The 16857-nt window shown below is 50.9% G+C and overlaps 1 protein-coding gene across 1 annotated transcript in view; it reads left to right on the top strand.

The window, feature by feature from the left end:
• Window positions 1-8318, top strand: part of LOC149328411 (uncharacterized) — a 51402-nt gene extending 43084 nt beyond the window's left edge. Inside the window, exons 5-6 of the mRNA XM_089562206.1 lie at window positions 6384-6449; window positions 8201-8318. Coding sequence (XP_089418332.1) covers window positions 6384-6449; window positions 8201-8308 — 174 coding nt within the window. The 3' untranslated portion in view covers window positions 8309-8318. The remainder of the gene's footprint in view (window positions 1-6383; window positions 6450-8200) is intronic.
• The last annotated feature ends 8539 nt before the right edge of the window (window positions 8319-16857 follow it).

Below are 16857 nucleotides of genomic sequence, written 5' to 3'. Positions count from 1 at the left end.
GTAATCCACACAAAAGCGCCACGAGCCATCTTTCTTCTTGACCAAGACGACGGGTGAAGCCCAAGGACTGTGAGAGGGCTCAATGATGTTCTTCTCCAGCATTTTTGCCACTTCCGCCTGGATGACCTGTCGTTCTGCATGGGAGACCCGGTATGGTCGGCGGCGGATAGGAGGAGCATCGCCGGTGTCGATGCGGTGCGTAACTGTAAGAGCTTGGCCGAGGGCGCTGTTATGGAGGTCGAAGATGTCGGAATAGGACTCGAGAAGCGCACGCAGCTGACAAGATTGGGCAGGGAGCAAATCGGTGGGCATCATTGCCGTGATCGCGTCAGTCGAAGTAGGATCGTGAGCAGGGGCTGCAGGAGCTGATGCATGGGTAGTGTCCAATGGGGCAACTTGGCAGGAGCCAATAGGTGAGAACGTTGCCACGCATATGCCAGGTGGAAGGACTTGGGCTGAATAGCTGAAATTGATTAACGGAAGTGACACACTGTTTCCCCTGATTGTAGCGACAGTATGGGGCAGTGCAACGTTGCGGTGCAGCAAGACATCTGAAATAGGGGCGACTAAGTAGTCACCATCGGCGACTGATGAGGTAGGACGTAGGGTAACGAATAAGGCGGCTAGGGAGGGCAGAGAAACTTGGTCGGGCGAATACAGTCTGGGAGAAGGCAAGGGTTCAGGATCGATGGCTGGGAGATCGAGGTGGAGGATGCCGTGCGAGCAGTCTATCAGGGCGGAGTGTTCTGATAGGAAATCGAGGCCGAGGATGAGGTCATGAGAACAAGGGGTCAAAACATTGAACTGCACCGGAAGGTCATGGCCAGCAACACTAACGCGTGCAGTGCAGAGTCCGTCAACACTAACTGTTCCGCCGTCCGCGACACGCACTCGAGACCGAGCTGGCGTGAGAACTTTACGTAAACGACGACGAAGTTGTGCACTCATGACAGAGATATGCGCTCCAGTGTCGACAAGCGCACGCACGGGAACACCATCAACACAAACGTCTAGTTGGTTCAAGTGGGAGGTCTGTAGAGGATTTGTGGGCCTGGTCGTGGATGCAGCGTCACCTCCGGGAGCTGCATCAGCTAGTTTTCCAAGTCAGAGCGGTCGTATGAGGCTGCAGCCGATGATCGAAGGGACTGCGGGGATCGGAAGCGACGGCCTCGTGGAGATGGAGAGCGGGAAGAACGACGGGGTCGGGAGCTGTTGAGATCGTTGGCCGAATCTGATTGGTCATGAGGTGGTCGGGGCGGAAAACGGCGGGGAATATCTGAACGGTTGTCGTAGGAGAGCTCGGTGCGAGGAGTCGGAAACCATCTATTGCGGCAGTGCCGGGAAATGTGACCGACACAGGAACAGTTGAAACATATGGGGCGATCATCAGGCGTGCGCCACTCTGCTGGATTTCGGTAGCGACGAAAGTTCGGAGCCCTGGGACGGTAAGCATTCCTGGTTGGTGGCCGGACGCTAGAGTTCCCGATGGAACAGATGGCAGGTGAGAGATTCAAATTTGCGAGTTCCTCTCGTACGACGGCTTGAATAAGGGACACATCGGGCAAGGGGTGACTGGGGATGGTAGGTTGGAGGGCCGCAGGTGCACAGGCCTCCATTTCGCGGCGAACGATCCGGGTGACTGTGTCGTTGATGTTGAGAGGCGAAGTTGGAGGTGGGCTAGTTGGCGGCTGCTGCAAAACACACGAAGATGTGGCGGCCGTATGGGGAAGTCTTTGAAATTGTGGAAAAATGCGCCGGCTCTTTACTTGCTCGAAGAGACGGCACTCCTTAATAAGGGCATCCACGGTATCACTGCCTTTGCAGAGAAGTAAATGAAAAGCGTCGTCCGCGATCCCTTTTAGGATGTGGCCCACCTTTTTCGATTCCGACATGGAGTTGTCAACCTGGTGACATAAGGCAAGGACGTCTTGAATATACGTGATGTAACTTTCAGAGGTGGACTGAGCACGCGAGTCGAGATGTTTTTGGGCTGCGAGCTTCGAAGCATCCGGAGGTCCGAAGAGAGCGCGAAGCTTTTCTTTAAAGGTGTCCCAACTCGTTAATTCGTCTTCATGGGTTTCGTACCATTGCCTCGCTGTGCCAGACAAATAGAAAATGACGTTGGCCAGCATGACGGTGGGGTCCCACCTGTTATGGGCGCTGACGCGTTCATACATCAAGATCCATCTGTCGACGTTTTCAGTTGAGGCACCGGAGAAGATGTCGGGGTCACGGGGATGAGCCATGACCATGAATGTAGTGGCAGTGGGACTTGGCGAGTCACCGGGCTGCGTCATTGTAGCGGTCCCGGTGTAGCGACCGCTGCGAAGCTCCGTGATGGAATAGGCCAGAACGAGAGGAAGGGGAAAGTCCTCACCTCCACCAAAATGTTTCGTGACGGCAAGCCGATGAAGACAGGACGACATGATGGATGGCGATGATATGATTTAATGGCTGCGGGCCTAGCACGAGCGCTCCTACCCGCGCCACTGCCCGCTTCGTCGTCTTCTAGTCCGTCACATGACTCGGGGCCACGAAGCGATCGTCCCGATCGCGCGAACTCGAAGAATGCCACAGACGATGACCAGCAAGACGTGACGATGGGCGTGGCAGAACGTATGGACAAAGAAGAGAAGATGAAGGGCTTGCCGTCACGATGAAAGAGATGATGAGCGTGTGAAGCCAGGTCCACGAAGAGTGAGGAGCCACCGGTTTCTGGAAGTCAACGTCGAGGCCCGTGGACACACCCAACGGCAGGGGCTGGGCTACTTGTTTCTCGTGTGAGTGTCAGTGGTCAATGGGTTCTCTGGTCAGTGGCGGCGGTCTCGGTTCAGTGGGGTCGTAGGTCGTTGGGTCTCATGTGGGTTCTCATGTGGGCGGCGAGTGGGGTCACAGGGCAGTTGCGGCGGTCGTTGTGTCGTCGTGTCTTGTTGTCGGGGCTTGGGGCGGTGCGGTGAAGAGCGGCAGCGTCGGGGCATACCTGGCAGGCTAGGGAAGCGCCGGGAGGTGCGAACCCGTGAGCTCTCCACAGAAGACCTCGGTGTACCGCAGGCTCCTAAGCTCCGGGACCGGGATGAAGAAGGTACCCAGCACCTCCACCAAATGTTACGAGGTGGCAAGCCAAGGAAAAGCACGACATGATGACAGATGATAATATGGTTTAATGGCCGTGGGCCTAGCGCGAGCGCTCCGTCCCGCGCCACTGCCCTCTTCTTCTTCGTAACACTACCCGGGTCCTCCGAGCGATCGTCCCGATCGATGGCTTAAATTCTCGAAGATGAGGTGGCGATGACCATGAACACAAAGGATAGAAGAAGATGAAAGGCTTGCCACCAAGATGAACGAGATGATCCGATGAACGGTTGTCCCTGGAGCTTCAGGTCCAGCGGTCGGTCGCCCACAGCCGAAGGTCAGGGATGGAGGACTCGCCGCACAGCTTGGGCGGGGGTGCCGTCTTCATTCGGGTCGTCGTCGGGTCATAGTTCGTCTGGTCCTGGTCGTCGTGTCGTGTGGTCGGGGCTGGGGACGGGGCTGGGGAAAGCGGCTGGTCGGTTCTGGTCTGGTCGGGCTCGGGTTGAGCCGGCGGCGGAGTCCAGGTCCCCTCGGCCAACGACGAAGGCGAGCAGAAGGCGGCGATGCTCCAGGGTCCGAGATGACGAGGAGGAACCCGCACCTCACACCAAGATGTTACGTGGCAGGAGACGTTCACACCCCGCAGAACACTGGTGCAGTCACACTGAACACAACACAAGCACAGGGCGCACCGGACGCCAAGACACAAGCCACCGCGCAGGATTCAGAGCCCGAGCACGCGCCAAGCGCCCTCTCACTTCGTCTGCCTCATCGTCTCTGCGTCGACCCGTAGCAATATTGATGGCTAGGCTTGGTAATACATGGGTTTCCTTGGTTGGCGTTCATCCCGCTCTTCACCGGTCTCTGTGGCACGCTGAAGCTTTCGCTTCTCGTTCAAATCAGCCCTGCTTCTAGGCGGCATCCCAACACCTGGCCGCCTCGTAAGTGCCCGGAGAGCGAGGCAAGCTCAGCTTTATACCGCTGCTGTAGCGTCACGTGGTCAGCTGCAGCGCCTCTGATGTGGAGCCTCCACCGCCGCGGCCGACCGCGCGAGCCGGCAGCCCATCTCTCCTCTGCTGTGACGTCATGTTGTCACGTGGTGTCACGTGGTCACGCTGAAGGTCAATGGTAGCTCCACCGCCGCGCTCGACGGGCTGTAGTGTAGCTCTAGTAATATGCTTCGCATAAAAGTATAAAAGCACTTAAAGGCGGAAAGCGACAATCACATGATGTTCTTTCGAGATTATGCGTGCATTCCCTGGTGGCAGCTGGTACTTTTCGGTGATGGACTTCAGCCGTCAGGAACGCATCCTTACTTACCGCTTTAATACCATAAGAAGCAATTCACGAATGTAGCAATTGACACGACTATAGTACATAGGGGGATTGTCTGCGATTATACCTATTGAATAACTGGCACAGAAGTACGCGATAATGCAGGACTACGGTGTGTAGATTACAAAAATTAGCATCATGCTTTTCACTCAGTTTTTCGCAATATTTCCACGATTTCTCGGCGTTCCTCGCACGCTTAGCAAGATCACATATTACACCGAAGGCCGCACGAGAGCGGGAGCGATTTATCGCGAATAAACGGAATTAGCTGTTTGTACTGGAGTCTCCTGCTGTTTTAGTTAGACAATTTCACGTTGTTTCTTCTGAATTCAGACAGGCTGTTTTTATTCTACGCACATCTTTCAATGAAAGGAAGCCGCACTAGATGAAGTGGAGAGTGACCTCACAAAAAAGCAACCAGCGTGGCTAAAATGGAGCCATCGTGAGACCCTGGCGGCGGAAGACTCGCCGGTAGGCTGGATCCGACTTTAATCTAATCATCACCGCTATTTGTGTAGGGCAGTGGCAGTAAAAGTTCTGTATTATGGTGACAGAACACGGGATAAAAATGGACGTAAAATACGTTCCGGTGAGAAGCCCACAACTGACGCTTGACTACTCCATTTCCAGCTAGCCGACTGCCTAATTTCGGGATTGCAGAATAAGGTGCGTACACATAAAAGTCCGCGTGGAATAGTAGTCGAGCACCTCAGGAAACCAATTTCTCATCTTAACTCTTGCAAGAAATAAACATCATGCTCTTGCCGAAGTAAGGATAAGCTGTCATCGAAGCATAACGAAGTGTACCGAGAAACAACCATAGGTTATTCTCTTCTAACTTATTGTCTGTGAGCATGACAAGGACTGGTGAGCATCTATCACATTTTGGAACCAGCCGTCAAAAATAAATTGATTTCACCCAGCGCCTGTGCGCCAGAGAAGTGTACAAGTAGACTTCATAAAGTTTCTTTCATAGACCTCTTTGTGCTGGGCAGAAGTTGCTTAAAACGAAAGCCCTTCGCCACAAAATAAAGCAGCACAGGAAGAAATTCAGCGTTATGAGAAGTAGCAGCCTAGCTAACATGACCAATTTGAGATAATAGTACTTCAGCTGAGTGGGATGTTGGTTCTGGCGGGGTTGTGCGGTTGCAGGATGCATTAACCTCACAGTTGAAATGTCGATTACGCCTCCAGTTTTAGATGCAGGAAAAATGTATCTCATTTCGCTAAACCATGAGCAGACGCCAGTATAAATGAAAAACTGGAATTGTAAAAGGAAAATATTAGATTCATGGCCTACTAGAATAATCGCGCAGGTTCGAGTGCATGAAAAATTGCAGTCTTTTCTTCAAGCTTAGCGGCATGGACGAAATATATTGCAGGGAAGCTTTTGCGTATCAAAAGACGGTGTATTAATTCTGGTAGCCGTGCAGTGTTGGTCCCTGCTTTTGGCTGCTGCTGTCGAACTATTGCGCCTGAAAAGTAATCCTGACAACTTTCACATAGGTGACGAAATGAGTTGTAAAACAAGTACACAACCTTTGTAAGAAGTTGGGAGCAGAGGTGGTCTAAGCCGGCTAATTAGCCGCCTCTTGTGGCAGTCGCACAAGTCCTACTCGAAAGACTGGGCAGGACAAGAAATCTTACCTTCAGGTCATTTGCAACGCCGACGATGCATTACATGCCCATGGTGTGGCTCAGAAGCAAGCTTCCTGGGCTGCACACTTTTTACAAAGGCTGTCGCTTCAGTAGCTGCGATGCCTACCTCACCCGATGCTAATACTATACAGCAGGCTACTTCCAACTATCAAACCTTAAATTCCACGTGGCTGTCATGTTGAGGCAAGCTATGAGAACTGTAGTGATTATAACTATGCAATGGCTGCACTGCGCCCTTGTATGGGAACTTTAACCCCAAGATTCAGTATTCAAGATAATTAAGCCTTATTTAATGTTTTCGTTATTTCTTTTTGCAGAGCTCGCCTTACTACACCTACCTGAATTTCTCAGAACCGTTCGAGCACACATCCCAGAAGGCTATGGTAAGCACTAAGAGCCAACGGATAAAGAGCGCTAGCCAACTTACTACAGCTTATAGAGGGCGCATTTACTCTAATGAAGTGGTGACGAAGTGAGGAATCTCAGTGAGCGAGGGAATTAATCATCACAAATGTGTGTGAACTTGTAAATTATTTCCTTCATTGAAGCAGGAAGAATTCTGGGCGTCATCAGAAACACTGTCATGGCAGGTTCATCAACGAGACACACGAAGAACACGATTATAACAGTGCAGAATGCGTATTATTCGCTTCTATTCCTTCGATAATCAAAAATACTTAGCTTGGGTACTCGCTTGAGAATGTTCGATTTTATATCCCATTGAAATGCATGGCGAAGGAAACCGAGTGGCCGAAACAGATTACACAAATCTTGATTACTAATATATTTAAGCATATAAAATTCAGCAGCTGCTTCACCACAAAAAATAAATCCTGCTGATGATACTACAAATGTCGTTAAAAAGCTACTCATACCTCATGAAAGCGCTGTAAGCCCTGACTGAGGCTAACCCGTGCATGATTGTACAAATGAATTAGTTCGCGCAAATGAAAGAGTGACACAGGAACCTCCCCTCTGTATAGATATTCTTCGTGGAAGCGACAGGTTATGCACTATGCCGTAAGGTGTTCAGCTTAGAGAATGAAGACATAAATAAACAACTTGAGCTTTTGCATACGAGGTACCGGCGCACACTACTGAAAAGAGAGTCAGGCAGGAAACAAAATACCGGTCATGTTGTCAGGGACTTTGTCTTCGATCGTGTGCCTTCGCACGTGGTCTGCAATGGAACACCAACTCGCCCATTAGTCTGTGCTTTTGAGCTTGAGCTTCAGTCCTTGGAGTCCGTGTGTTTCTGGATGCCTAAGCTACACAATCAGTGAATGGACGCTAGAATAATTAAAAGAAATTTCCGCGAGGCGTGTTTCGATTGTGTCTTTGCGAAGGGCGTAAATATTGTCGATACACTTTCTTTTGTAGAACAATAAAACATGGCCTTAACTTCCTATAGTATCTCATACAGTAAGGAACTGCAGAGCTGCAAAGCTGTAAAGCCACTTGCGATCCTACGACTTCCGGCGCGTTAAGTCGCTCTTGTCATACTTTTTGTACATTGGATAAACGCATATAAACTACTTTCCTTGGTAGCACATCCACTCCCCCCCTCCCCTATGACAGAATGCAAAAGAGTCGGTGGCACAATTTTCGATAAATTTTTTATTTTCGCTGAAAAACCCCTCAAGAAGGAAGTGAAATTTTCGTACAAGTGGTGGAACAAGTATATCCAGATTTTGTAACTTAAAAGCCTTTGAAAGTACCAGGTACTGGAATTACAATACCAAAAAGAAGCCACACAAAATTGTGGTAGTTAGCTTAAATCGTCTGCAGGTATGTACACTGCCGGAAAGAAATTTCACGAATTTCTTTCATTTTCAAGAAGGGACCGCATGTCGCGTTCAAAACATTCCGCGGCACGAAGGGTAACACTATTACTACATACATTAACATGGCACATGCGCCTATTTTAGGGCAATCTATTTAAAGCATTCTTTGCAGGCTGGCCATTTGCCCCGAATTTGAAGGCCTAGAAGTTACTGCTGCCCTTGGCTTTCGTGCATTGGATAATCTCGGGGCGTTCTAGAGAGAGTACATGGCTTACAGCTGAGCTTTAAACAGTTATGTAATGCGACACATAAGTTTCATGTCTTGTTGTGCCCTCTTCTACAATTCTCAGATCTGCGTCTGGAATGTAAGCAGCTCTTCACAGCCCCACACCATGCAAACTATTGACGACAGCGTCGCATTTGCGAGTAAAACAATGTTGGCATTTGGATCGAACTGAATAAAGCTACACACCAATAAAAGCAACGCTCAGATAGCGAATACACAGTTCCCGGCGTCTTTCTCCCGCAATAGTTTCATACAATGATCAGGCGATAATCGTCGCCATTATTATTTACTGTATTCGAATAGCATGCCTCATGGCTCTCGATGAACAAGAAGAAGAATACGTCACATAGAAAGAGCGTTATGTTGGGTTGGAATGATTTCCTCGATTGCAGTGCCTCCACGTTCGGTGCAACTGTAATCGTGCTTAGCAATCGAGCGCTCTGAACACTTAGCCACCACTGCTGGAGGCTTCGACTTAGCAAAAAGCACCAGCGGATGATTCAAACTCCAGTCGAGTTTGCGCAGTTCACGCGACAGACCTCTATATTCGTATCGACGTCACTTTTTAAACATCTCATTTAGAAATAAAAGCTGTCTTGGGGGGTGGGAAAAAGCCAGATTTGCTCTGCCTCACAGGGCCCTAACATTCGTGCTCTACTGAGCAACCGGGATCATGTCCATATAATGCACTGGAATTGTGTACGCTTCTGTTGGCCACTTGTCAGCACTGCTCATTTCGCTCTTAGAAAGACGTTATCGATAAGCAGTAACTGCTACGCATCGAAGCGTGCTGTCACCGTTCATACTGTGCTTGCTTATTATTCCAGCTCGGTGAAGGCGTAAGTACCTGCGCAACAAAAAGCGTTTAAAGAGGTCACTGCGTTCTTCACTGCATGTGCTACCGTGGGCTAACACTTGAATCTCGGCGACAGTGAGCAGATGCTCGGCACTGTTGCGGACGACTCAGTACTGAAGAGCATCTTCCATGAGCTCCCCATGAATTTTTCTGCTGTAATATTTGATTGCAAGTTCACTCCACATATCTTTTTAAGAACGCTTCAACAAGTTCAGACCAAAGTTAGCGACCGTATCGAGATGGTTCTGCACCAGACCAACAAGACAGGACGCCGAACGGGATTCAAACTTTTAAAAAGCCGGCTCGACACTCAGTTAGGAAAGGTTCTCTCCCTTTACGACAACTTTACGCTAGCGCAGACATATCACTGGGAAGCTGCAGATGACCTGGCAGAAATCAATACTCCTAACGTCACGCTCTAGATAACTAATGGCGAAAGCAAAATGCGCGAAATTCTGCGAAGCGCGTTTTTTTTATGGGGAAACTAATTCTTTGGTGCACTTTACAATGAAGATACTGCGCTAAAGGTGACTTGGGTCAGATGTTCAGCGACTGACTTTTCGCGTTGGCGTTGAAGTGCTTCCCGAACGCAGCCGCCCACATCGCATGGTACTTTCTGAAGTTTACGCGGAAAAAAGTACTCAGCTCTTGCGTAACGTCGTCCCTCGCTCGCTGTTTCCGCCCTGGATTACTAAGTTCAGCGTTCCGATGGAAGTGAAACGCAAAAGCGCCCATGTGCTGTGCGATGTCAGAGCGCGTTAGATTTCGCAAGGTGGTCGAAATTCTTTCGGAGACCTCCACAAAGTAGGCCACTCCATTTCGGGCGGGGGCGAAGTAAAACTATGATAATGCCCCAACGCCAGGCTGAGGTCGTCCTCTCGACGGAAAAAGGCGGCAGGGAATCGATCGGCCTCTGCGGTCGGTGCTCAAACTATGCGTTCAGTGTTCCGCGCACCCGGATGCGGGCCATCTCGAAGGCCGGCGAGAGGTGCCTTAACGACACCCCTTCCTCTCTTTCTCTTCTTAGAGCAAGTTTCGGGTGGCCTCCGAGATGGGCGACCCTTAGTATAACGTTTGCTTTCCTCAGAAACCAGTTAAAAAAGGTGCGACTTCGCGTCTATATCTCTATAACTATACATCTCTATATCTCTATATATCTTTTCTCCAGCCATCGGCAGCGCTACCAAGCACTGCTTGCAAGAGCGACGACATTATAGAGAGTAGAGTAGACAGCCGAATTTTCTTTCCTCCTTCAACGTGGTTCACTGCTAGACAATCCTTGGAAAAGTCCAACCCACACACAGCTTTGGCAAAGCAAGACTAGAAATAGCCGTGGCACCGAAGCAAAGCCGGTGCCAGCCTTCATCTTCTGAATAATTAGACATTGCCATAGTCACGATTCTGTGAGATCGAAGTGAAATGTGCGTTCGCAAGGAAGACGAAAAGGTCAAAAACGTAGAAGTAAAACCACTGATAATGCCGATTGTCTCGTAAAAAATGCCTCAAAAGAACGGAGTGAAAACTTTTCAGATCGGGTTTTGCTTCCTGGGAATGATGAAATTAGCAGTGGGGCATACCGAGAATAGATTTTCAGAACATGCGTTTGCCAGCCGTTAACAACAGCGCATTGTATCTTCACTTCAATTCGCTTATTTAATTATCGGCTCTCTAGTCTCTTTCCACTCCGCACAAATGCCTTTCCCAGCACCACCAACGCTTGTGGCGCCACCTTCAGGCCCACCATTTCTCACTCCCGCATGTCTTGCTCTCCTCCATCCCGGAGCGTACACGCCGGCCTGCCGTTTATGTGACAGCCCAAGAGCCGACTACGCTCATATCCTATTCTCCTGCCCAGCACACTATCCCACTGCCTTTTGGCACCTAAACAGTCCGCAGCAATGGGAGGCTGCTTTGTCTAACACCGAGCTGAATCTCCAACTTCGGCTGGTGACCCGGGCAGAGGTCGTCGCGACTAGGCACGGCCTGCAAGCCACAACCGGCAGCCTGAAGGCCGCCCGCAATGCTCCTGCATAATTTTGTTTTTTTTTTGCCATCAAATAATTAAGATTTTCACCGCCACCACCAGTGTGCTGTGCGACGTCAGTGCACGCTAAAGATCCCCATGTAGTGTAAATTATTCCGGAGCCTTCCACTACGCACTATTTCCTCCCTTTCTTCTCTCACTCCTTCCTTATCCCTTCCCTTAAGGCGCGGTTCAGATGTCTAACCAGATATATGAGAGAGATGCTGTGCCAGTTACTTTCCAAAGAAAAAAACAATTTTGATGGTGGCGGTATGGAGAAAAGCATTGATTCCATTATATATGGAGAGGTGTTCGGAGGCTTCCCCTATTGGGAAGCCTCCTTACATACTAGGTGGAATACCAAGTCCGGGCCCCATTGTACAAGCCGCCTTAAGGGCCCTCTGGAACGAAGCCCGCTGGGCCTGGAGGACCAAGCAGCCGGCAGGCTGCCTCCCAGTATTCTCGGGGAGGGTTGGGGTTTGGGAAAGGGGCTAGGCTCTGCTGGTAGGCCGAAGCATATGGTAGATGTCAGCCACCTCCATACAGTGTGAGCACCGGCCAGTAACGATAGGGTAGAAATGCTTCAGTATAGCCTGGCAAACAAGAATATTCGTAAATATTGTAGACGATTACTGCACTTTCTAATGCGACATTTGAGCGCAATTCATCAGCTATTTCAGCTTTTCGATAGATTGAGGCAAGGAATACGAAGAAGACATTTATGTACAATTACATATTAGATTTTTTTTTCAGATATATTCTCTCTTCAAGGAACACACCACTAACAGTTCTTGATTGTCATGAAGGAAGCTTTGCGCTCGGAGAAATAGATGGATATATGCTCGACTTGCTGCACCAATGTCTGCTTCTCAAAAAGGAGGTCTCGCTAGTAGTTTGCGAGGTCGTCAGAGGAACGCAGTGGTGGGCAGCGGGAGCATCGGCTCTGCCAATGATCGCTGCTATTTGCGGTCCTCAACTTTTTCCCCAAGCAAGCTTGGAATCATCGTTTCCGGCAAGCTAGGCGGCAAGCGTGGATACTACATTTGCCAAGGTGCGATGAATTTTGTTGAATTTTCAGAGCCTTGAACACCGCCACGCCTCTGCAGCTCTAAGCCTAACGGTGGCAAGGCCTGCGCCGGCCGCGTTCGGGGATTCCCCAGCTATGGCGGTCCCAGGCTAAGTCACCGGCTACGATCCAACCTCCCTATGGATCGTCAGTATGGAAACCGTGCAACTTGAGGAGCCTCTTCCTAGCGAGGAGCAATATCTTCAAGACATAGTTCGCGTATAGCGCGGACGAAAGATGATGAAGGCCCCCAGGGTAGCCAACCCGAACGCAGGCCAGAACAGGTGGCGGGACGCTGTGCGCATGTGCAGGGCGAGAACGCGTCGCGCGCTGATGCTCAACAAGCCAAACAGCCTCGATGGAGGCCACAGTACACGCCCAGCCTTTTCAACATCGCCATGATGCACCTGCCCGGCCGACTGGCTCAGGTGGAGGGCATAAAACACGCGCTCTACGCAGACGATATTACACTCTGGACCACCGAGGGGAGCCTTGGGGAGATGGAGGATCGCCTTCAGCAGGCCGCATTCATAGCCGATGCATATGCTGCCGACTGTGGTCTCCAATGTGCTCCCGCGAAATCAAAGCTTCTACACGTCACGACAAACCACAAGGACAACACGTCTCTACGCATATCTCTGTCGGGCGGTCCCATCAGAGAAGTGGCAGAGCTCCGGATCCTGCGTCTGTTCATCAATAACCAGGTAGGGCGCATGATTCACCGTGTTTCCAACAAGCGGGGTGGTCTGCGGGGCAGGGACGCGCTACGGCTCGCCCATGCCTTCGTGACAAGCCGGATCCTCTACGCCGTGCCGTAACTACGCACCACGAAACAACAAGACGAGCGCATTCACGCCATCATCAGGAAGGCAACAAAGCGAGCACAGAAACTCCCGGTGGCTACCTCCAACGCCAAACTGAAGGCGTTGGGAGTGGTAAACTGCTATCAGGAGTTGCGTGAGGCCCACCTCTTGAACCAATATACGCGGCTATCGCAGACGGTTCCTGGGTGTCGCCTGCTAAGCCGCTTACACATCCAACACACATGCATATCATAGGGGACGGAGAACATTCCGGTGCTGTGGTGCCACATGCTGTGGGTCGCTCCGCTCCCGCGTAACATGGACATGGCTTTACATGGAAGCAGACCACAAGCGCTGGTTCGCACGTTTGAGAGGCAATACGGATCTAACGAGGGCGTCTACTGCGTGGACATCACAGGGCCGTCGTCCGCGGGATTCGACACGGCTGCTGTAGTCCACCGGGGAATGAATGTCGATGGGCTATCTTTTCGGGCCCTAAATTCAACACGAGCGGCGGAAGTCGCAATAGCTCTCGCTGCCACCGATCCAAAATCGAGAATAGTTATCACAGACTCTCGCCGGGCCTGTGAACGTTATCTTGCAGGGGAAATATCACCTCTTGTCTTCCAAATTCCAAGACGCGCTCCCGCCGATCCAACTCGCACAAAAGTGATCTGGGCTCCTGGCCACAAGGGTATACGAGGCAATGAGGCCGCTGATGCGGCCGCCCGAGCTCTCACACACCAGGCTCCTCATCCTAGCTCTCCTGGCTCAGAAGCTCATAAACCGCTTCTGCGGTTCCGCGAAATCCGAATTCATTATTGCGACAGCCACCGCCTCTTCCCGGCACCTGCCAAGGGGGCTGAGTAAGGCAGAAGAGCGAACTATGGGGCGCCTGCAGACAGGAACTCTTCTCTGTCCTGCCGTAGCAAAACACTTCGATCCGAACACGGATGGGCGCTTCCTGCTTTATGGAGAGATCTGCGACATCTTTCACATGGTGTGGGCATGTACTCAGAATCCTCACCTTCCTCCTTCCCCCACCCGAGAGGCATGGGAAACTTCCCTCCTCAACTGCTCCACACTGGAGTCCCAAAGGGTCTAGTAAAGCGGGCGCGAGACGGGGCCTCGTCGTGCGGTGTCCCGGACTAAGGATACCGACCATTAGCGGGATCTTCTGATCCCCAAACTCTCTCTAAACCGGGCTCAGGTGGCCTCGGATCGGGGATTTACGAAGGAGCGCATGCACACATTCAGTGAGCTGACCCAGGCATACAGAGCCTCACGCCAGCTCTAACCCTGCCCCACCCCTCCATAGATAACAAACACGCAACACTCTGGCGCAGACTGCAGACACACACACTCCCCTCACCCCTTAACCTAGCCCACTATCATCCATCCTTTCCCACTCCCGCATGCGCCCTATCCCCAGACCCGTTCGCTTCTTCCCTCCACATCCTTTCCCTCTGCCCGGCGGACCCTCCCCCGCGGGACCTAGAGAACCTGAAGACCTGGGAGGACTGGGAGACCCTGCTGCGCTCGGAGGACCCGGCCGTGCAGACCATCGCCACCGGCCGTGCTGCCAGTGTTATGGACCGTAGGAACATAAACACTTGAGTGCAGTGGGGTCGTGCGGGGACCCTGGGGCGTGCCCCGAATACCTGTATAAATAAAGTTTTCTCTCTCTCTCTGGGCCCGATCGTCAGAAAAAGCAAAGGATGCGCATGCGCGAACTGCGTCACGTCACGGTGGACACCCGAAAAGCGCCGTAAGAGAAGGGAAATGAAAAGAAAATTGGTTTTAAGGAAAGGAAATGCCTGTCTCTGATATCTTAGTGTACACCCGAATGAAGTGACGTCACACGCTGCACAAATAAAAAAAAATTCAGGGTGCACTTGGGCTGTCTAAAGTGTTGCAAGGCGAAAGCGTTTCCTGGCCACTGTTTGTTTTTATTTACTTTTTATTTTTCATGTTTTGTTCTTCATTTATTTTTTGCTCATTTTCTCAATTTTATTGTTTTTTATTTTTATTTTCACATCTTGTTTTTAGTTTGATTTTATTTTGTTTATTTTCTTATTTTTATTTTGTTCCTTTTCTGGACTTTACTCCTTTTATTTTATTTATGAATCCCATGCATTCACTAGATGCGCCTTTCTTCATGCCGAAACCTTGAGCCTTTTAAGCAGTGACGCCGAAAGGCGGACGAATCTGCCGACGCGTCTGTCGACACGGCTGCCGACCCGTCTGTCGACACTCCTGCCGGCGCGTCAGTCGACACGGCTGCCGACGCGTCTGGTAACGACAGTATGAGGCATTAAAGGCTTTCGCCTTAATAAAGAAAAGACAAGCAGTGCGTGATGAACATCTCATATCTCGGTGGACACCCGAACCGCGCCTTAAGGAAAGGAAAAGGAAAGGAGAATTGGTTTTAAGGAAAGGAAACGACTCTTGCCTCTCTCATATCTCGGTGGGTACCCGAACCGTGCCGTAAGGGCTTTAAGGAAAATGAAATGAAATGAAAATGGCTTTTAAGGAAAGCAAAGGCCTCTCTCTCATATCTTGGTGTACACCCGAGAGGAATGCACGCCACAGTACATGTCTCTAAAGCAACCTTCTAAGACAGCACCATATTCACTACACGCGCGGCTCCTCCTCCGCCTTGACGCAGCTTTTCGCTGCGAGATATCCAGGCTTAACCTTAGCTAAGCCAGAGCCAATTTTTCACCACCACGAGGTTGTCATAGCCGCTGGAGGCGTTACGAGTGAGAGGAACGGGATGTTAGCCCGCATAAGTGGTAAAAAATTTTTCTTCGCCTTTATATGCACAATAAAATCCCCACCAACCCTGCCACCCTGGCTGGTGGCAGTTAATGGCTGACCGCGAGAGTTCGTCCACCGTTGTCAGCAGTAACGCGTGCAGCCCACATCTCTCTCATCACCCCACGTAACTGAAGTGCGATCCAGGCGTCCACTGACCCAGGGAGCCAGTTATGCGCACTATGTCTTCAGCGCCGATGGTTTTAGCGTCGCGTTTCTGGCACATCGTTGTCAATGCCAACGCAAGCAGCGCACATCTGTCACTACCGCCACCCGCAGCGGTGGCTTAGTGGTTAAGGCGCTCGTCTACTGAGCCCGAGTACCCGCGTTCGACCCCAACCGCGGCGGCTGCGTTTCGATGGACGCGGAACGCAAAAGGCACCCATATGTTTGTGTTGTTGTTGTTGTTGTTGCGACTGAGAGAAGGATGAAAAGGAAAGTGCTCGGGCCTGCCGACTGGCTCAAGCCGAGCCACCACCGCTGCCACGTGCAGATAGAGGAGAGTTCGAAGATAAGAGGAAACAAAGAAAATAAAAGACGCCCGTCGCAACAACAGCGTCCGCCGAAACAGACGCCGGCTGAAAAAACAGAGAAGCGGCTGAAGTCGCGCTCGCTGCACCGCCTCTCTTTTGTTTTGCGATGTTTGCGCACGTTAAATATCCATTGTGGTCGAAATTATTCCGGAGACCTTCAACTACGGCACCTCTTTCTCTCTTCTTTCACTACTACCTTCCTCCCTTCCCTATGGCGCAGTTCAGCTGTCCGCCGAGATATGTGAAACAGATACTGCGCCATTTCCTTTCCTCAAAGAATAATTCACAATTTTACCGCAGCGTAGCTTAAAGCACGATTGAGGTGTCCACTGTTCCAAGAGGACAGTTGTGCTCCTTCCTTCTGCTTTCCATGCTCCCGCTCCATTGGTATCGCACCTTAAATCGCGAGTAAGGTGTCCACTGCTGATTATGTGGCGGAAATATTTTAATGAAATAGTTTAGGAGGTTGTAGCGGCGGTTGGAGCTCTCAGTCCAGTACCCCATTCGTATAGGCTGCTGTGCGCGCTCTTCAGATCAGTTGCTTTTGACTCTTTTCATCCGAGCTGGTCAGAGCTGCCTCCCACCCCTCCTGCGTTGGCTGGTTATTAACAGTGATCGCCTGA

The sequence above is a fragment of the Amblyomma mixtum genome, chromosome 9 (genome assembly GCF_055824585.1).
Source record: "Amblyomma mixtum isolate Tamu chromosome 9, ASM5582458v1, whole genome shotgun sequence".
NCBI lineage: Eukaryota > Metazoa > Arthropoda > Arachnida > Ixodida > Ixodidae > Amblyomma > Amblyomma mixtum.
Note: the sequence above shows the minus strand (reverse complement) of the source record. Positions and strands in the feature narration are given on the sequence as shown.